Source organism: Schistocerca nitens, chromosome 6, assembly GCF_023898315.1.
Source record: "Schistocerca nitens isolate TAMUIC-IGC-003100 chromosome 6, iqSchNite1.1, whole genome shotgun sequence".
NCBI classification, from domain to species: domain Eukaryota; kingdom Metazoa; phylum Arthropoda; class Insecta; order Orthoptera; family Acrididae; genus Schistocerca; species Schistocerca nitens.
The window spans coordinates 609,668,887-609,690,845 of NC_064619.1; the positions used below are offsets into that span (position 1 = coordinate 609,668,887).

The 21,959-nt window shown below is 39.2% G+C and overlaps 1 protein-coding gene across 1 annotated transcript in view; it reads left to right on the forward strand.

The window, feature by feature from the left end:
- LOC126263045 (beta-hexosaminidase subunit beta-like) overlaps window positions 1-21,959 on the forward strand; it is a 136,620-nt gene that overhangs the window by 90,263 nt on the left and 24,398 nt on the right. Inside the window, exons 3-4 of the mRNA XM_049960020.1 lie at window positions 7,526-7,653; window positions 12,889-13,094. Coding sequence (XP_049815977.1) covers window positions 7,526-7,653; window positions 12,889-13,094 — 334 coding nt within the window. The remainder of the gene's footprint in view (window positions 1-7,525; window positions 7,654-12,888; window positions 13,095-21,959) is intronic.

Genomic DNA, 21,959 nt, shown 5'->3' on the forward strand with positions numbered 1-21,959 from the left:
CAGAAATGACTTCCTGACACTTAAATCTATACTCGATGTTAACAAATTTCTCTTCTTCAGAAAAGCTTTCCTTGCCATTGCCAGTCTACATTTTATATCCTCTCTACTTCGACCATCATCAGTTATTTTGCTCCCCAAATAGCAAAACTCCTTTACTACTTTAAGTGTCTCATTTCCTAATCTAATTCCCTCAGCATCACCCGACTTAATTCGATTACATTCCATTATCCTCGTTTTGCTTTTGTTGATGTTCATCTTATATCCTCCTTTCAAGACACTGTCCATTCCATTCAACTGCTCTTCCAAGTCCTTTGCTGTCTCTGACAGAATTACAATGTCATCGGCGAACCTCAAAGTTTTTATTTCTTCTCCATGGATTTTAATACCTACTCCGAATTTTTCTTTCGTTTCCTTTACTGCTTGCTCAATATACAGATTGAACAACATCGGGGAGAGGCTACAACCCTGTCTTACTCCCTTCCCAACCACTGCTTCCCTTTCATGTCCCTCGACTCTTATAACTGCCATCTGTACAAATTGTAAATAGCCTTTCGCTCCCTGTATTTTACCCCTGCCACCTTTAGGATTTGAAAGAGAGTATTCCAGTCAACATTGTCAAAAGCTTTCTCTAAGTCTACAAATGCTAGAAACGTAGGTTTGCCTTTTCTTAATCTTCCTTCTAAGATAAGTCGTAGTGTCAGTATTGCCCCACGTGTTCCAGTGTTTCTACGGAATCCAAACTGATCTTCCCCTAGGTTGGCTTCTATTAGTTTTTCCATTCGTCTGTAAAGAATTCGTGTTAGTATTTTGCAGCTGTGACTTATTAAACTGATGGTTCGGTAATTTTCACATCTGTCAACACCTGCTTTCTTTGGGATTGGAATTATTATATTCTTCTTGAAGTCTGAGGGTATTTCGCCTGTTTCATACATCTTGCTCACCCGATGGTAGAGTTTTGTCAGGACTGGCTCTCCCAAGGCCGTCAGTAGTTCCAATGGAATGTTGTCTACTCCGGGGGCCTTGTTTCGACCCAGGTCTTTCAGTGCTCTGTCAAACTCTTCACGCAGTATCGTATCTCCCATTTCATCTTCATCTACATCCTCTTCCATTTCCATAATATTGTCCTCAAGTACATCGCCCTTGTATAGACCCTCTATATACTCCTTCCACCTTTCTGCTTTCCCTTCCTTGCTTAGAACTGGGTTTCCATCTGAGCTCTTGATATTCATACAAGTGGTTCTCTTATCTCCAAAGGTCTCTTTACTTTTCCTGTAGGCAGTATCTATCTTACCCCTAGTGAGATAAGCCTCTACATCCTTACATTTGTCCTCTAGCCATCCCTGCTTAGCCATTTTGCACTTCCTGTCGATCTCATTTTTGAGACGTTTGTATTCCTTTTTGCCTGCTTCATTTACTGCATTTTTATATTTTCTCCTTTCATCAATTAAATTGAATATTTCTTCTGTTACCCAAGTATTTCTACTAGACCTCGTCTTTTTACCTACTTGATCCTCTGCTGCCCTCACTACTTCATCCCTCAAAGCTACCCATTCTTCTTCTACCGTATTTCTTTCCCCCATTCCTGTCAATTGCTCCCTTATGCTCTCCCTGAAACTCTGTACAGCCTCTGGTTTAGTCAGTTTATCCAGGTTCCATCTCCTTAAAGTCCCACCTTTTTGCAGTTTCTTCAGTTTTAATCTACAGGTCATAACCAATAGATTGTGGTCAGAGTCCACATCTGCCCTGGAAATGTCTTACAATTTAAAACCTGGTTCCTAAATCTCTGTCTTACCATTATGTAACCTATCTGATACCTTTTAGTATCTCCAGGGTTCTTCCATGTATACAACCTTCTTTCATGATTCTTAAACCAAATGTTAGCTACGATTATGTTGTGCTCTGTGCAAAATTCTACCAGGCGGCTTCCTCTTTCATTTCTTAGCCCCAATCCATATTCACCGACTATGTTTCCTTCTCTCCCTTTTCCTACACTCGAATTCCAGTCACCCATGACTATTAAATTTTCGTCTCCCTTGACTATCTGAATAATTTCTTTTATTTCATCATACATTTCATCAATTTCTTCATCATCTGCAGAGCTAGTTGGCATATAAACTTGTACTACTGTAGTAGGTGTGGGCTTCGTATCTATCTTGGCCACAATAATGCGTTCACTATGCTGTTTGTAGTAGCTTACCCGCATTCCTATTTTCCTATTCATTATTAAACCTACTCCTGCATTACCCCTATTTGATTTTGTGTTTATAACCCTGTAGTCACCTGACCAGAAGTCTTGTTCCTCCTGCCACCGAACTTCACTAATTCCCACTATATCTAACTTCAACCTATCCATTTCCCTTTTTAGGGATCTGACATTCCACGCTCCGATCCGTAGAACGCCAGTTTTCTTTCTCCTGATAACGACATCCTCCTGAGTAGTCCCCGCCCGGAGATCCGAATGGGGGACTATTTTACCTCTGGAATATTTTACCCAAGAGGACGCCATCATCATTTAATCATACAGTAGAGCTGCATGCCCTCGGGAAAAATTACGGCTGTAGTTTCCCCTTGCTTTCAGCCGTTCGCAGTACCAGCACAGCAAGGCCGTTTTGGTTATTGTTACAAGGCCAGATCAGTCAATCATCCAGCCTGTTGCCCTTGCAACTACTGAAAAGGGTGCTGCCCCTCTTCAGGAACCACACGTTTGTCTGGCCTCTCAACAGATACCCCTCCGTTGTGGTTGCACCTACGGTACGGCTATCTGTATCGCTGAGGCACGCAAGCCTCCCCACCAACGGCAAGGTCCATGGTTCATGGGGGGGGGGGGAACTTTTATATAGTACTCTTATGTACACTGATGGCTCTCGGACTGACTATGGTGTCCAGTGTGCCTTCATCATTGGCACATAAGTTTTTCAGTATTGCCTTCAGAAAACTGCTCTGTATTTACAGCAGAGCTTTTTGCCCTGTATCAGGTCACTCAGTACATCTGGCGGCACAGGTTTTTCAGTTTCGTCATCTGCTCTAACTCTCTGCGCCCTTCAAAGCTTGTGTGTGCTGTACACCATCCATCCTTTAGTGCAATGGGTCTAGAGAAGCTGTCACTTGCTCACTCTAGATGAAGCCACTGTGATGTTTATGTGGGTACCTGGTCATGTTGATCTGACAGGAAACGAGGCCACTAATGCTGCTGCCAAGGCTGCAGTCCTTGTACCTCAGCCCACTCGTTCTTACATTTGCTCCGATGATCTCTGTGTTACCAAATGTCTGCAGGTGATTCCCTTCGTCATCACCACTGGTCCTCTCTTCACGGGAACAAGCTACGGGTTATTAAACCTCTCCCAGTGGCTTGGATGACCTTCTCTCGGCCCTTTTGTCATGAGGAGATCGTTTTAACTATGTTGCACATCGGGACTGTCTTTTTAGCCATCGCCATTTGTTAAGTGGGCTGCCTTACTACTTTGTACTCACTGCTCTCAACCTTTGATGGTCTGCCATTTCCTGATGGAATGCCCTTTTTTAACTTACATTCTCGTTTGTGTTTGCTGTCTGAGTTATGGGCTGTTTTAGCAAACAATACGCAGGCTGTCAACCAAGTTTTACTTTTTATCTGTCGTGTCAATATGGTGAAGGCCATTTAATTTTTAGTTCAGGACCTCTGTTTCTCTATGGCATATTTTATAGACTTTTCTCCATATCCCTGTTTTCAGCTGTCTTCTCGTCCATTGTTTGGGATTAATATGTAGTCATTTTTAACTCCTCTCTTTGTCTTCATGTTCTACAGTTTTAGCATGAGTGTATATGACCCTAGTTGTTTTTGCACCCTAAATCAAAACAAACAAACAATTATGGATTTGTTTTTCATACTCATCTGCATAACTTACATTTTTCCGCATTTAGAGCCAGTTGCAATTCGTCACCCAACTAGCAATTTTGTGTAAGTCATCTTGTATTACCCTACAGTCACTCACCTTCGACACCGTACCACACACCGCAGCATCATCAGCAAATGACGACAGATTGCTGCCCACCCTGTATGCCAGATCATTTATGTATATAGAGAATAATAGCACTCCTGTCACACTTCCCCGGGGCACTCCTGATGATACCCTTGTCTATGATGAATGATCGCTCTAGAGGACAACATACTGGGTTCTATTACTTAAGAAGTATTTGAGCCACTTGTTTATCTGGAAACCTATCCTGTATGCTCATGCCTTCATTAACAGTTTGCAGTGGGGCACTGTGGTAAATGCTTTATGGAAATGTAGCGATGTCGAATCCTCTTGTTGCTGCTCATCCATACTTTGCAGCATATCTTCTGACAGAAAGGCAAGCAGAGTTTCGTACGAGCGATGCTTTCTAAAACTGCTCTGGTTGATGGACTGAAGCTTTTCCATTTTAAGGAAAATTATTATATTCAGACTGAAAATATATTAACCCAAATAACCCTGATGTCCTTCTGGAAGGACGGTGGCACTCGCTGTTGAAATTATTTATTTTTGCGAATAACGCATTGTTGCAACGGACTGTGACGCATTGTTATATGAAGTAGGCCAAGTCAGTTGCGTGCTGCGACAGTCAGTTTGACGCTATCGTTCATAGTGAGTGAGAAACTGTGTCTTGAAAATAGGCCCTATTTTACCATGGACGAACTGACCGACCTTGTCATCGATGTGTATGTATATTTTCTTTCATATTGCATAAATAATTCTGAAACTTGTCATATAATATCTTCAAGAATTAACCTATATTATTTATGGGTTCATATTACGATTGAAAGTTTTCGTTCGTTGTAATTCAATAATGTTTTCAACCGTCCTTCCAGAAGGACGTCAGGGTAATATGTTGTCATTTTGTATTTACAGAAAATGATGTACACTGATGGAACTTTTGGACATGTTAGAATAAAATGATGAGGAAATACTTAACACTGGCACGTGTAATAAGGATTATGAAACGAAAGGTATGGGGTACGGTGTGGTAATGACTTAAGTTGACCAGTTACTTGCACATGTTCCATATCGAATATACTTTGATAACTTCTTAAGCAGCGTTGAACTACTACATGACCTAAAAGAGAGGGGCGTGGAAGCAACAGGAACAGTAAGAGGAAACAGCTAAGAATTGTACTCTATCATCTGTAGATAAAATGATAAAAGAAACTAGAGGATCATATGAAGTTTGTTCTGACTCAGCATCCGGGAGTTTCATTGTACGTTGGAATGACAACAATGATGTTACTGTAGCCACCAACTTTGACAGAGTGCAACCACTATGCTCTGTAGCAAGATTTTCCAGGGAACAAAAGAAAAGGATTAGTGTGCCTCAACCTAACTTATTACACTCCTACAATACTCATATGGGAGGCGTAGATCGAGCTGAAAAAATGTATCCATATATAGATGCTCTGTAAGAGGGAAAAAGTGGTATTTCCCGATCATTGCACATTTTATAGTCATTGCAGAGCAAAATGCCTGGGATCTTTACACGCACAACGAAGAACCCATAGATCATCTGACATTACGTCGTCAAATTGTCTCTGCAATTCTTGAAAGTAACAGAAGAGTCACTACCAGCAGAGGACATCCTAGTAAGAGGGCAAAAGTAGATTCTAGATTTGAGAACATTAGGTTGCTGAATTACCAACGGACGAGATAACAAAAAAGAAGAAGCAGCTGAAATGTCGAAGTTGCCACAAAAAACTACTACTATGTGCGTAAAATGTGACGAACCACTTCATGTTTGTTGCTATTTGTCTTATCATACTAGTGCATAAAATATGTGTATAGGTTATTTTCTTTGTTTTTTGTATTTATTAGCTGTTTTAGCCCATAATTCATATTTATTTATGTTTATTTGAAAGTATAAAAACCAAAACAAGTTAATTGTGCAATGTCATATACTTTAAAAACATGTTCCCTTATTGTCCTGATGTTCTTCTGGAAGGACGCCCATTTTTGGAAATACTAAATAAAAATAAATACTCAAAATTGTTTTTACTTTCTTCCTTACAACCTTGTGAATCATTGTAGATAAGATATAAATCAATTTTGAAAAACAAATCATTCAGGACTATCTAGGTTAAGGGGGCTACTGCTGTAGTGCAGTGTTTGTAAAACCAAATGGAATTCCATCTGGACCTGCTGACTTATTTGTTTTAAACTCTTTCTGTTGTTTACCTACATCAGAGATGCTTATTACTATGTCATCCATATGAGAATCTGTGCAATGGTCAAATGATGGTATTTTTGTATGAATCTTCTGCATGAACAATTTCTTAAACGCTAAGTTTAAGGCTTAAGTTTTCGTTTTGCTGTCTTCAACAGCCACACCAGACTGGTCAATGAGTGAGTGGATGGAAGCCTTAGACATGCTTAGTGATTTTATGTAGGCCCAGAATTTTTTGGGGTTGTCAGTCAGATCGTTTGTTAAGGTATGACAGAGTAGCCTGCAACTCTTACTTATTTCGTTTTGCTGCGCCCCCCCCCCCCCCTCCACTTTTTATAATACAAGGATACACTGTGCAGTGTAGAGATTCACTTTAAGCTATGGTTTTCCAAGCAGAACAGTTCATTAATTTTCCATATCTCCAGTTGTGCCATAAAACATAAGCTATATGGCAGAAGCAGCTAGAGGTGTCAGTCATGTGTACACGAAGTGTGCTTGCTTGTGTGAATGTCTGCTTGGCTTCTTTTCTGAAGAAGTGTGTGGCTGAAACCTCAATTTGTAACAGGTTTCTGCAACTCAACCTGTTGTCTTTACAGTGAGTAGCTATCCATCCTTTTCATAATTTTTATAATGTGTCTGCCACACATCAGTCTGCTATAAATGAGTGGTTGCCTCTCACTGATGTTACATATTGTTTCATCCAGAAATTTCCATTATTGTGAGGGAAAACTAATGCAACTTGACATTTCTCCTTTCTTGTGAAGTGGTATTACTTTTGCAATTCTTTTTTTTTTATTTATTTATTTTGGAAATGTACCAATCTTCCTTCTAACAGAATTACACGTCCCTCTGTGTGCTACTGTCTGCCAAAAATGTTGTTTATGTATCTTGAATCCTTCAGGAAATAAGAAATTTTACTTCTTCCCACAATTATCAGTGCGAGTACATCAGCAGTAGCTGTAATTTGTTGTTAGCGTACTTTAAAGAAGTAATATACAGTTTGGGAAAAAATGACATATCGTCAATGGAGAATAAGTTATTGATGAACAAGCTTCTCAAATTTACTCATAATAAAAATCACAAAGTGCAACTACTGTTTTTGAGAACCTAGTGTCATCTTCAGATTGTCTAAGTGCAAATGCTGCAACTGTCAATGCCAGGTATAATGCTTGTTTTGGGGAGATGCACTACAATCAAAACTTGTCGCTATTCTATTTACAGTATGGTATACCTAACTTTTAATCTTGCCCTTGGAAAACTGAAGCAGTTACTTGACAAACTTTGTTTTTGGATGATATTACAAATCGGTAACCTGTTGATTTTGTGTGTGTGTAACAAAAGTTTCCTCTTGCAGATGAGCTGAGAATTAACAGTCCAGACCTGCCAGGAGCAATGCTTTTAACTTCTGCCTCGGTGTGGGGTATCCTGCGTGGTCTCGAAACATTCTCTCAAGTTGCTACGCGAGTGAAGACTGCAGATGCTGTAAGTATCAGTGAAATGGTTCTAAGTTCACCTAAGGCACAGAGGCCTGCAATGTAAATTGTACATCTCTCGGTCCCAAGTATCTGAAAACCGGGTTTTGACCATCAACCTAAATGCAACTGTTCCTATATACTGTTATCAGTGATGTCATTTTGAACATGCAATGGTATTGTAAAAGATTTTCCTTGCATGTGGAAAGGTCTGTCAAGTCACACGTGAATTTCACAGTGACTGCATGCTGCTGCAATCACGTGTGTGCTCTTGTAAAAGTAGTTGGCATCAAAATGCACCTCGAAAAGAAAGCAGTTGGATCCTAAAGTCACAAATGTTATCCTGTATTATGACTCAAAGGAATCACAAAAATTTTTGCCCAGTGAAATATTCTTTAATTACTGTCGTTGCATTATCTCCACCTGCTGTCTCCCTGATAAGCAGTGGATGTACCACATTCATGCAGTGGTGCAGGAGATGCCCAGCATTTACTTTAGTATCTCAAAGCAGATCCCCTATTTTCTTTGATACAGGTGATGCCAGTGTACTAACATGAGTTCTCCCAGTTACTAAACTGAAACAAACCTTAAATAGTTTCTGCAGTATGTGTATGTATATTTTTGTTTATCTTTTAAATGGTATATAATACCTATCATAGTTTCTAGAGCTTTCGGGTTATATTCTGTACAAAAAATTAATTTGTAAAGTGACTAGGTAAATAGAGGTGTGGCTATGATTTCTTTCCAATGAAAAGACTAGTATAGTACAATGGAAGTATGTATTGAGTATGTTTATCAGCACATGGAAGATTTCAAAGTGGTGCAAAGACTGGCAACTTGTTTTGAACATGCAACACTGTAAAACTGTGCACTTTGCACAATATTTAAATGTACAACAGGAAAGTGTCAAAGTTTGAATTGGTCGAATTGTACAAATAAACCAGATATAACAATTTGTAGGGATATGAAATGGAACATACGAGCTCAAACATGGATAATACTTCGCCTCATTTGTAGAGTATTGGGAAAATGGAAGGAGTCTGCAAGGGAGATTGTATACAACCCATTCTAGAATACTGCTAAAGTGTGTGGGACCTTTACCAAATATGGCTAACAGGTGATACTGAATATATACAGAGAAGGGAAGTGTAAATTGAAGTATGTGTTTAACATACAGGAGAGTGTCATGGAACTAATAGAAAAATGCGACCGAGACATTCTTGAAGAGACACAAATTATAACACTAAAGTCTAGTTTCAAGAACCAGTATGAGGTAAGGAATGTCTTGCAACCCACCTGTTATTGAAACTAAATTTCTTGGGTTTCATGTTCAAGGAAATCTTTAAATTCAAAACTAGCAGACTGAACTATGTAGTAAGAATTTTTTTAGAGCAACACTAGTGATGAAACAGTTTAGGCCATACAAGTTTCTCATGTACACTCAGTACTGAGATATAGTATCATTATTCAGAGAAATGTACACCAGACCAAAACAGTTTTCAGGAAACATTCAGTAGTTATGGCTAATGAAACAAGCAAGTGCCAGAAAGCCATGCAAACCTTGCTTTAATGATCTAAAAATCTTACCCCTTCCTTGCATTCATGTACTTGAAGTAGTTACACGTGTCAAAAAAAGTACACTGAGGGGGAAAAATAGTGTTACTCAAAACTTGTCCTGAATCCAATATCAAATTGGCCCAGTACTTGGTAAACTAAATTTTGTTCACTAAATGACAATCTTCTTCGTTTCCTTTTGCCTTTATCATGTACCTACAAGGGGTTGGCATGGTTGTTTTCTAATTTAGCATTCTTAATGTTAGGGAGTGGTCAGCCAAATCTCCTTCTATCACCATCCCTTTGCACCCCTCCAAAGTGGGATGGAATCTGTGTACCTCAACTGGCTGTGTGTAATGTTATTCATGCAAAATTTTGAAACTTTTCTAGATCTCTGTGAATCATATAACTGGAGTGGAACATGGGTACCAGCCTGCTAGTCACCTAGTCAGATGTGAGGAAACCACCTAAACATCACATCCAGGCTGATCAGCACACTGGCTTTAGTCAGTTATCCGCCAGGGTATTTGATCCAGGGCCAGCACCCCTCGCCGAATCCCGGAAGTGGTGTCCTAACATCTGTGGCTATCTGGAGTGGCATTTACTAAATGACAATGTGAACTGTATCATTCTTTCCTGAAAACGAGAAAAACTGTGTCGATAAAGGTGCCTTTGTCTATGATGCCCTAGATATTATTGACAAAGAGAGTGATGCAAGTTTAGCAAGATTTCTGCAGTATCTATGTTGATTTTTTTGAAGAGAAGGTTTTAGTTCTCCAAAAACAACATAATTATGCAGCAGGTTTATAATTACTTTCATCTGTACTATGACGATTCTTGAAAATAGGAATGACCTGCATGATGTCCTTCCCCCACCCCCACCCCTCCCTCCCACCCTTCCAGTCTCTAGGTGTCATTCATTGTCCAGAGAAGTACAGTGAACTGGTGCTAGATGGGAACCCATCTCACAGGTATCTTATCTGGTCCAGAAGCCTTTCCATTATTAAGCAGCTGTAGCTCCTTTTCTATTCCATCCTAATTTGTATAAATATTTGCATTTACAGCATTTGTGCAGTGGTTGGAAGGAGGAAGCTGTTGCGAACAGATGAAACTAAAATCCTCCAGCCATAACTGTGGGTCTCTGATTGCTCAGTAGGGTGGCACAGAAAACTACTGTAGAACACGTGAAATAATAGTTCACTTGACTACATAAATGAATAAAAGATTACTGGATAATTTCAATCTGTCATTAACTAGCAGTGCATCACTTGATGCACTAATTAACAAACTGTTTTCCTACCGTATGAAAAGCATAATTTACAAAGTACATTGCATCAGAAACTGTAACTGTCACTATCCTACTCAGTGATCTTCACTGCTATAGCTGAGGTCTCGGATTGGGCAAGGTCTGGTATGCTCGACACTATCTTGACCTCAACATGAGGGTACTGCAGAGCTTATAGAGGAGACATGGTCTTCTGTAGTACCTCCCACATGCCATTACTGGTTGCAGCAAGCCCTCACTTATGCCTGTGGTATTGTTTCATGTTGCCAACTTTGGTGTAGCAACATGATCTCTGTATAACAATACAGAAACATATTATGATCTTCCACCGTGAAACAATTCCAGAAGCCTGAATACAGTTTTCTGGGCTTCTGTTTCCATCCCAGCATAGTCACTAAGAGACTGAATATATTTCAATCTGCTTACTGACTTTACAGAATTCTAAAACTTGTTATAGTTTTTTTGTCAGATTGGTTGGCCAGATTAGTTTGAAATTCATTGAACACTTCTCTCATTGCTCTCCTTATGCTCATTTTCAGTTCATTCAGCTTTTGCTTGTTAGCTAGGCTTTGATGTTGCTTAAATCTGTGAAGAAACTCTCTTTGCTTTTGTAGCAACTTCCTGACCTAGCTATTAAACCACAATGGGTCTTTCCCATCTTTTGAAACCTTGATTGGCACTTGCTTGTCTAAGGGGTATAGAACAGTGCTTTTGAATTTTATCCAATTATTCTGCACAGCTTTGTTGTCAGCACATAGTATTTGATGTTGGCTACTTGGAGACTCTGCAGTTTGTCTCCCCTGATCCTCACGACTGGGGGTGGGGACACCTCTTATTCTGGCATCTGAATCACCTGCCCTTGCTTTATAACCTCCTCCAACCTATCCATCTTCCTCCCCAAGAAAGGAACTAATAATTCCAAACATTAGGACAGTTTCTCGTACATTGACATGTCTATTGGCAGTATTAAGAATTTTGAAGGATATGAGCTAAGAAGTGAAGCAGAAAAATGAAATAGCTTTATAGGAAACTAAAATGGCAAGCTTTTTATTATGGCCTAGAGGCCCTTATTTTTTGCATATGCCTTGTTTTTACTGCACAATGTCATCTGTTGCTAAAAATAGTCAGCTGCCACCCATTTCATATCAAATGGTCACTTCCCTACAGCTTAGGTCTTTGTGGCAAACGAATCTGCTCCAGTCCTGAATCCCTGAACCATTACACCAATAACCTGAAAACAGCGTTCGCATCCCGCAACTACCCTCCCGACCTGGTTCAGAAGCAAATAGCTAGAGCCACTTCCTCATCCCCTCCAACACAGAACCTCCCACAGAAGAACCCCAAAAGTGCCCCACTTGTGACAGGATACTTTCCAGGACTGGATATTATCTCTTCCTGTTACCCACCAGGCCTCAACCTCTGCTAATTTCAAGTTGCCGCCGCTTGTACCTCACCTGTCATCAACAACTTCTTTGCCTCTGTACTTGCACCTCGACTGACATCTCTGCCCAACCTCTTTGCATTTACATATGTCTGCCTGTGTCTGTATAAGTGCAGATGGATGTGTGTGTGTGCGTGCGCGCGCACCTAGTAAGGCTAGTACGCCCGTCCGGAATTGCATCAAAAAATGAAAATTTGAAAATGCAAAAACTGATCATGCCAATCGATTCATATACACCATAATAACATAACATAACTACATACACATCATCTGTGATCATCTGACATACCAAATACCAAATATTATGAACTTTGAACAACAATTGTGGTCGCTACGCATCCGAGAACCGGACAAGGGTACATCTAGAACCTGTCGGTCATAGAGCGAGAACAGCATGAATAATTGATAAATTGACCATTTAAGACATTGATAAAGCGTGTGGGGGGTTAAGGGGGGGCACAACATTCTCCCCCCACACTCATCGCTATGTCGATGACGTCACACGCATACATTCTGACATTGGGCACAAAGGACGGGCGTACCTAGTAAGGCTAGTACGCCCGTCCGGAATTGCATCAAAAAATGAAAATTTGAAAATGCAAAAACTGATCATGCGCGTGCGCGTGCGAGTGTATACCTGTCCTTTTTTCCCCCTAAGGTAAGTCGTTCCGGTCCTGGGATTGGAATGACTCCTTACCATCTCCCTTAAAACCCACATCCTTTAGTCTTTCCCTCTCCTTCCCTCTTTCCTGATGAAGCAACCTTGAGTTGCGAAAGCTTGAAATTTGTGTGTGTGTTTGTGTTTTTTATTGTCTCTATCAACATACCAACACTCTCTCGTTTGGTAAGTTACAGCATATATATTTCCCATGTGGAATGTTTCCCTCTATTATATTCATATCATTAATTATTTTAATACATATATGAGCAGGTAAAATAACTTTGTTCTGTATTTATTGTTTCAGCTTATATTGGATAATCTAGCAATAGCAGACATCCCTCGTTTCAGCCACAGAGGTCTGCTTCTTGACACATCCCGTCATTTCATTCCGATGAACTACATAAAGAAGACTTTGGATGCAATGGCCTATAATAAAATGAATGTTTTTCATTGGCATATTGTTGATGATCAGAGCTTTCCTTACCAGAGTGCTGCTTTTCCCCTTCTAAGGTTAGTAACCTGCTGTGTGCTGTTTATATTTATTTACTAAGATGGCTCTGAGTGTAAAACTGTGTTAAAGTGTACTTTGTAAATATGAATTAAAAAAAAAAAACAAAAAACCAAACTGGTCAGGTGTGAGTAGGCATCACACACCGAGGGTTTTTACAAACTTAATTGTGTATATAGAAAGTTAATGCATTCTGGGATTGAGCATTTGACCATTTTTGCCTGTTATCAATGATGTTACTGGCAAGATATTGGTCCTGGGGATTCCAAGATTTTCAAGGCACTTTTAATTTCAACAATATAGATGTGACAAAATCATACAGGAGGCAGGCAACCATTATTGTAATAATCAGTAGTTCTCCATTCAGGCTGTCTGGGTCACAATGGCAAAAGTTAAACATCAGGCAAAGAATGACTTTGTTGCTCATACGACACGTTTCAGAATTTATTCATCATCTAATATCCAGCAGCGATTATTGCACATACTGTGTTTCAAATTGCATGTGAAACAAACATTTGCAGGCAGACACAGACAGGCAGATGGACAACAAAGTGACCCTGTGAGAGTTCCATTTTTGTTGCCTGAGGTAGAGAACCCTTATGGTGATTATTCTGTGTTCTATAGCAACAGAGTGAGGAGAGGTACAGAGGTAGAAATTGTAAGTATTAGTTTCACAAAAAATGTATCAAAATGAACTTAAAACATGTTACTGATGGTGAAAAGGTTTTAAAGATTGTCAGGACAAGGATGCTTCAAAGCTATATTTAAGTGTGGGAAATGAAATACACTGCTCTCCAAGGCAGGCATAAGATTCTTGAAAGCTGTACTATTCCAGTGATGCACAAAGATCAATCTTTAATGATGCCAGGTGGAAACAATAACCAATGTGGAAGCGGACATGCAGGAGAAATTGAATGCATCACAAACAGTGGAAAATTAAACATTAAATCCTCTGCATCTAAATATGATGATCGTTGTGTCTGCTTTGCAAAACATGTGTAATGACTGACACAGTGAAGATTTAGAAGAAAAACAAAAGCTGCACATGCTGAAAAATGCAGTCAAAAAAAACTTCATAGATAGGTATGTTCTCAATTTCCCAGACTGGTGGCAATTTCTGTTATGGATAACATGTACTACTGATGGTGAAATATGATGTGGCGGTGGATATTCATAAAGAATGCACTGGTTTTCCAAATAATGGCTCTGCTGTGTTGTTGTAGTAGGGGCAGATGACACGTACTGGAAGTAAGCCAGTGCCTTTATTAAGAAGCTGCTTGTTACACTGCAGTTACTATGGTTTACTAATGTAACTCCTATCATTAATAATTGCAGCCATCATGTCAAAGTTGCTACTTCAATTAAACTTTATCATATAGACAGAATTTTTCTTATCTGCATGGTAAAGCATAATACTTACTAATTAACCAATGGGATATGATCTGTCAAACTGGTCATGTGTTGATAGAGAAATTAGATTCTGATTAGTTAAACTCAAGAACTTCCATAAGAAAGTTTAAAAAAATTATGCTACTAAACACTGAGAAATGATAATCATTTCACTGTGCATCTACATCTACATCTACATCTACATCTACATCCATACTCTGCAAGCCACCTGATGGTGTGTGGCGGAGGGTACCTTGAGTACCACTATCGGTTCTCCCTACTATTCTAGTCTCGTATTGTTCGTGGAAAGAAAGATTGTTGGTACACCTCTGTGTGGGCTCTAATCTCTCTGATTTTATCCTCATAGTCTCTTCACGAGATATACGTAGGCGGGAGCAATATACTGCTTGACTCCTTGGTGAAGGTATGTTATCGAAACTTCAACAAAAGCCCGTACCGAGATAATGAGCATCTCTCCTGCAGAGTCTTCCACTGGACTTTATCTACCATCTCCGTAACGCTTTCGCGATTACCAAATGATCCTGTAACGAAGTTCGCTGCTCTCCGTTGGATCTTCTCTATCTGTTCTATCAACCCTATCTGGTGCGGATCCCACGCTGGTGAGCAGTATTCAAGCAGTGGGCAAACAAGCGTACTGTAACCTACTTCCTTTGTTTTCAGATTGCATTTCCTTAGGATTCTTCCAATGAATCTGTCTGGCATCTGCTTTACCGACGATCAACTTTATATGATCATACCATTTTAAATCACTCCTAATGCCTACTCCCAGATAATTTATGAATTAACTGCTTCCAGTTGCTGACCTGCTATATTGTAGCTAAATAATCAGGGATCTTTCTTTCTATGTATTCGTAGCACATTACACTTGTCTACATTGAGATTCAATTGCCATTCCCTGCACTATGTGTCAATTCGCTGCAGATTCTCCTGCATTTCAGTACAATTTTCCGTTGTTACAACCTCTCGATATACTACAGCATCATCTGCAAAAAGCCTCAGTGAATTTCCAATGTTATCCACAAGGTCATTTATGTATATTGTGAATAGCAACGGTCCTACGACACTCCCCTGCGACACACGTGAAATCACTCTTACTTCGGAAAACTTCTCTCCATTGAGAATGACATGCTGCATTCTGTCATCTAGGAACTCTTCAATCCAATCACACAATTGGTCTGATAGTCCATATGCTCTTACTTTGTTCATTAAATGACTGTGGGGAACTGTGTCGAATGCCTTATGGGAGTCAAGAAACACGGCCTCTACCTGGGCACCCGTGTCTATGGCCATCTGAGTCTCGTGGACGAATAGCGCGAGCTGGGTTTCACACTATCGTCTTTTTTGAAACCCATGCTGATTCCCACAGAGTAGATTTCTAGTCTCCAGAAAAGTCATTATACTCAATCATAATACGTGTTCCAAAATTCTACAACTGATCGACGTCAGAGATATAGGTCTATAGTTCTGCACATCTGTTCGACATCCCTTCTTGAAAATGGGGATGACCTGTGCTCTTTTCCAATCCTTTGAAATGCTATGCTCTTCCAGAGACCTACGGTACACCACTGCAAGAAGGGGGGCAAGTTCCTTCGCGTACTATGTGTGAAATCGAACTGGTATCCCATCAGGTCCAGCGGCCTTTCCTGTTTTGAGCAATTTTAATTGTTTCTCTATCCCTCTGTCGTCTATTTTGACATCTACCTTTTTGTCATCTGTGCGACAATCTAGAGAAGGAACTACAGTGCAGTCTTCCTCTGTGAAACAGCTTTGGAAAAAGACATTTAGTATTTTGGCCTTTAGTCTGTCATCCTCTGTTTCAGTACCTGTTTGGTCACAGTGTGTCTGGACATTTTGTTTTGATTCACCTACTGCTTTGACATAAGTGCATCTGAATAAATTTGGCATGAAGACGTAAATAAAGCAACAAATAATTATGAAAGCAAACCAGTGATTGTCATAAATGCACCTGCCAGAAAAACTGGTGAGAAGGATCAATTCAGCCAGATCTTGTCCAATGGCAACAATCTGCAAGAAGTGGCTTATCCAGAATGAAAGTTCATCCTAGTAACAATATAATCTGTTGTGGTTTAAAAGTTTCAGACAACCTAAGACCGAGTGAGGTGGTGCTGTGGTTAGCACACTGGACTCGCATTTGGGAGGACGATGGTTCAATTACGCATCCGGCCATGATTTAGATTTTCCATGATTTACCTAAATCGCTTCAGGGAAATGCCAGGATAGTTCCTTTGAAAGGGCATGGCCGAATTCCTTCCCCATCCTGCCCGAAACCGATGACCTCGCAGTTAGGTCCCCCCCTCCTCCAACTCCAACCCAAAGCTTACAGTATTTCACCAGAATATCCAAGATCTGTTCTATAAGTTGTCCCAGTTTCTAGTGAATATAGAAGAATTGGAAGGTATAAATGGAGTTCACATTCTCTGCCTGATAGAACATAACATCACTACTGGTGTTGAGTCTCTGTATTCCCAGGTATGTTTTAGGTCTATATTATTGCAAGAAACATATGAGAGGAGGAGGTTAAAAACTCCAGTCTATTATTTATTGCAATATATGTCAAAAAATTCTGTATGGAGCTTCATTTTTGAGTGTATGATGTTAAATTTTCAGAGACAGTTTCGAAATTGGCAGTCATAGCTGTACACAGCACATCCTCTGGGATGTATTTGCTAAGAAATTAGAATCTATCTTACCTTCTCTCATAAGAAAGAGTTCAAACATATTATGCTTATACACACCTTAAACTTTGTTCCCTTAGTAGGTTTTTCTAGCAAAACTGCAGTTTCTTACAGCACGTTGACAACATGTCAATCAGAGTAAGGTTAACAATATTTTTGTTGAAAGTGTTATAAGTAGTCTGTCTGACCATGATGGATAAAAGCTTACCTTTAACAGCTTCAATATCCTCCAATGTGATACTAGGCCTCTGTGGAAAACTGCAATAAGCTATACAGGTTGGCGGATCATGCCTCAGGGTAACTAACTGGAGACCTGTCTATTGTGCAAGTGATACTAATTCAAAATACAGTTTATTCAAGACTGAGGTAGCGACAGTTTTTGGATGTTTATTTCCTGAAAGGACATATGGAATCTATCCTACAAAGAATGTTAAGGAACGGCGGGTTACTTAGAGCTTAAGAGTATCCCAAGAAGCAAAGAGACAACTGTACAAAGCATCAAAATGTTCTGTGAATCCTTCACAGCTAAGTCATTATAAATTAATGCTCTAAAATTGTAGACAAAGTCATCAAAAAATGCAAGATTATGTGCTTCAGGCCTGAAATTGTGAACCCAAGTAATAAAATCAAAGTGATCTGGAATGTAATGGCAAAGAGAAAGTGGAAGTGATGAAAAACGTGGTTTTAAATGTTGACAATTCAGCCATAACTGACAGCAGAGAAGCAGCTGAAATTTTTAACAGCCCTTTTTAGCTTCCACTGTATAAGCAGGTTGAAATGCTTCTGCTGACAAAGTTGCAGATGTATTGACATGTAACTACCCAGAACCACAACAAAATTAAAAAAAAAAAAAAATAAATAAATAAAAAATCATACACTCACTGAAAAGTAAAACCTCTATAAACCTAGGTCATATTTCACGTAAACTGTTGAAGGTTTGCTGTTATGAAACATGAAAACTTTTGGTTCACATGTGCAATACCTCCCTTAAATAAGATGTAAGTCCAAAAAGAATGAAGTGTGCTGCTGTTACACCTCTTTACAAAACTGGGGATGCTAAAAGCGCTTTGACTTACCACTCCATCTTGCTCTTCACAACATTTTCTGAAGTTCTTGAAAAATTTATGTATAACAGGATACAGGTACATCTCAGATATCTGAACATCTTACCTTAAGTACACTTGCTATTTAGCATGAAGTTATTAACTTTGTGGAATTGTTTTCAACCCCAAAATACAAATTTATTTCTATGTTTTTTCTAAACTGTTGTTTAAGAATCAATAAAAGAAACATTTCTATTTATGAAAAACACTCCTTGTTAAAAAGGAAAACATGATCGTACCAGCAATTAAGGTGTTTCTTAAATACAGTTTTCAAATTAAAAAACAAAGAAAATCTACTCGAACAATGTTCAGAAACTTCTTTTGAGAGCAAATAATGATCAATTAAATAAACAATAAAGAAAAGCAATAAACAATGACTTTCAGTTTAAAAAATGACAGTAGGTACATGAATAAATCAACCTAGCACTCATTTTCAATCACCAGTCAAGAAATACCTTTTTGTCAATGGAAAGCATTCTGCACATGAATTTGTGATATTCAGAACATGTTTTGTAGTTTTTGTTTCTTTAAAGCATGGACATATTTGGCATTGTAACACCTTTGACTTTTTTGGCTCATTTGGTTTCACCTGAATTTGCACAATATATTTGTTGACCTTGCTATCATTTTCAAAATTTTTGCAAAAAACTTAGTCCATTGCAGTCTGTAAGACCATAGAAAAATGTTTGAAATTCATTTTTCTCTCTTTGATATTTTCTTCAGTCACTGCCAAGCTGGGTTATTTTATAAAATACCAATCCACAATCTTGAAAACAGTCAATTTTTGGCAATGTAATGTAATTGGAGAAAGAAAAAAATCTAATCACCAAGTGGTGGCAGAACACAAACATAAAAGAAGGTTATAATTAGGCAAGCTTTTGGAGCCAGTGGTTCCTTCAGGCAGAAGGGTAGAAGGGGAAGGAAAAGGAGTGAAGAAAAAGGACTGGAGAGCTCTAGGAAAATGGGTAGATTTTGGAAAAGTCACCCAGAACCATGGGTCAGGGGAGATTTAGTGGACAGGATGCCACTGCTTGGTGAGTAAATTTTTTATCTATCTGGCTACATTATACAATCGACCATCTTGCTACTCTCATTTATAATGTTTTTTTCTTAAAAATATCCAGATTGTCTTACCATTTCTTGGTTTTCTTCACAAACCATCACTTCTTCTACCTCTTCGTCATCCTCTGTTTCACCTTGTTCATGATCAGATATTTCTGTTTCATTTTCACTAAACTCCACTGCATCTTGAAGAGAATCTGGTGTACCCAATCAGTGAGCAGTCTTCAAACTTGATCATCCTTCACATATTGTTCCATTCTTTCTAAAAGATTAAAAAAAACTTGTACTAACAAATAAGAAAAGTAACGTTTATAACTTCATAGTTCTTTGATCCCAACTGGATTTATCTACAGAAATAATGGTCACTGATTACCATGCGCCTGCAAAATGTAAAAGCAAACCTGGTACTAAGATTACATAGAAACAGGGTGGCAGTGTGGGGATGGAATTGTGAACAAAAGAGACACATAGGGTAATAAATAATCCCATGAATGTAGTTAAAAGTTGACAGTAGATAGTTTGGTTTTCAAAAAACAGGTTCTACAGGTCATACAATCTTATTATTTCCCAGTGTTGTTAGAGCCCTAGAAAGTAAGAAGTTGCCATTTGGTGTCTTGTATGGTGTCTAAAGCTTTTGTTTGTGTAAACTATAAGATACTTTTAGAGAAGGTATATCATTATGATCTTATAGAATTGGCTTACATTGTACCTTAAAGACAGAAGGCATGAGATAGTTATATAAGGCTCAAACAGCATATCACAAGATGCAGTGACGGCTGAGAGGGGTACAGTGCAGCCTGAAATGTTTGTTATTTGTGCTCCTGCTGTTCCTGATATATGTAAACAATGTCTCTCTGTCAGTCAGTAAATTTTTTAAGTTCACAATGTTTTCTGATGATGCAAGCATCTCAGCTGTTAAATTATTCTCCTGTCAATCATGTCCTCAAGAAAGGTGTGGCCTGGTTCACAACTCTCTCTCTGTCCATAAATTTAAGGAAGAATAATTTCATTCACTACCTCATGAAGCACAAGAGCCCAGAAGTAGTAGTTGTTGCACATAATGACCAGATTATAAAAAGCGTGTACTCTTCAAATTTTCTCGTTCACAGGGCTGAACTGGAAACATAATGCTATCAGGACATTAAAGTGGTTATCAGGAGCAATTTTTGCTTTAAGGTTGTTCTCCTGTCTTTGTTTACTTTGATATGCTTCAGTTGCATACTATGATTATTTTCAATCCATAATATCATATGGCATAAAGTTTTGTGGCAACATATTAGCATGAAACACTCCTCACACCACAACAAAGAACAGTTATGGTCATATGTGGAGCACACTTCTGAACTCCACACTAATCTTTTCAAACAACTTGGGATGATGCATTTTGTCATTCATAACTCAGGTCCGTACAAAACAAATTGCTTGTATCATGGCCATAACTTTGGAAGAAAAGGTGATCACTATCCTGATCTGAAGCATTTGGTACTCATACACTCATTTTGTAGTGAACCAAATACATGGAAAGCCGCAGGGTGACAGGTCTGGGCTGTATGGCTAATACTCAAGCTGCTCCCACTTGAATATGGTGAGTACACTGTGTGTGACTGGAAACTTGTTCATGTGTGTTATTGTGGAGCAGAATCCATGAGTAGCATAGGCTATTTACTCTTGGACATGCATAGACTATAGAGTACCTCACAGTACATGTCACTGTTAATGGTTTTTCCTTGCTCGAGGAATTCATTAAGAATCGGGCACTGGATGTCAGAAAATACATTGAGCTTCATCTTGCCTGTTGAAGGCATAGCTTTGAATTTTGTAGGGGAGTATTCAAACATTACAGGATTCTTTTTCCTATTCATCTGCATTAATTTACATTGATCTATATTTAGAGTTAGCTGCCATTCTTTACACCAATCACAAATCCTGTCCAAGTCAAACACTGACGACACTTTGCTGCTCTTCAGGTGTCATTATGTTATGTGAACGCTGTGAAGTCCTCACACATACTGCTGTGTCATATAGATGGAAAACACAACTGCCTGGCTCTCTCCTGTGTCATCTGCCCACACACAAGCACAACAACTCCGGGCATTATTCACATCCTGAGATATCTCACTACATTATTGTAAAGCAGAATATGCAAATGCCAGCCAGTTTGGTTGTTATGACCTTTCGTATCTTTTCATTTGAACACTCTTCATGAAATCTCTAAACAGTCAAAAATCTGGGATGGAATATTGATACGAATTAGAAAGACTGCTGCTTACCACAAATGAGGCAATGAGGAGCGAACAGACACTGCCACTATCATTGGGAACTGTGGTCCTATTGGGATGGTAGTGATCTTGACTGGGGAAGGTAGTGGAGGTATAGAAGAGATGTGGGACAAGGAGGGGGAAGGTAGTAGGCTGGGGGTAGAGGAAGATACTGTAGTGGTGCCAGTGGGGTGTACAGCGGTGTGGTGGGGGAAGGGTGGTTAACTGATAGCTACAGAATTGGGAGACTATGCTGGATGGGAAAAAGAAAGAGAAGCAGAAAAAGGGAAAGGGCTATGCCTATGAGCTGGCGGGGATGGAAGGCATATGAGAGGCTG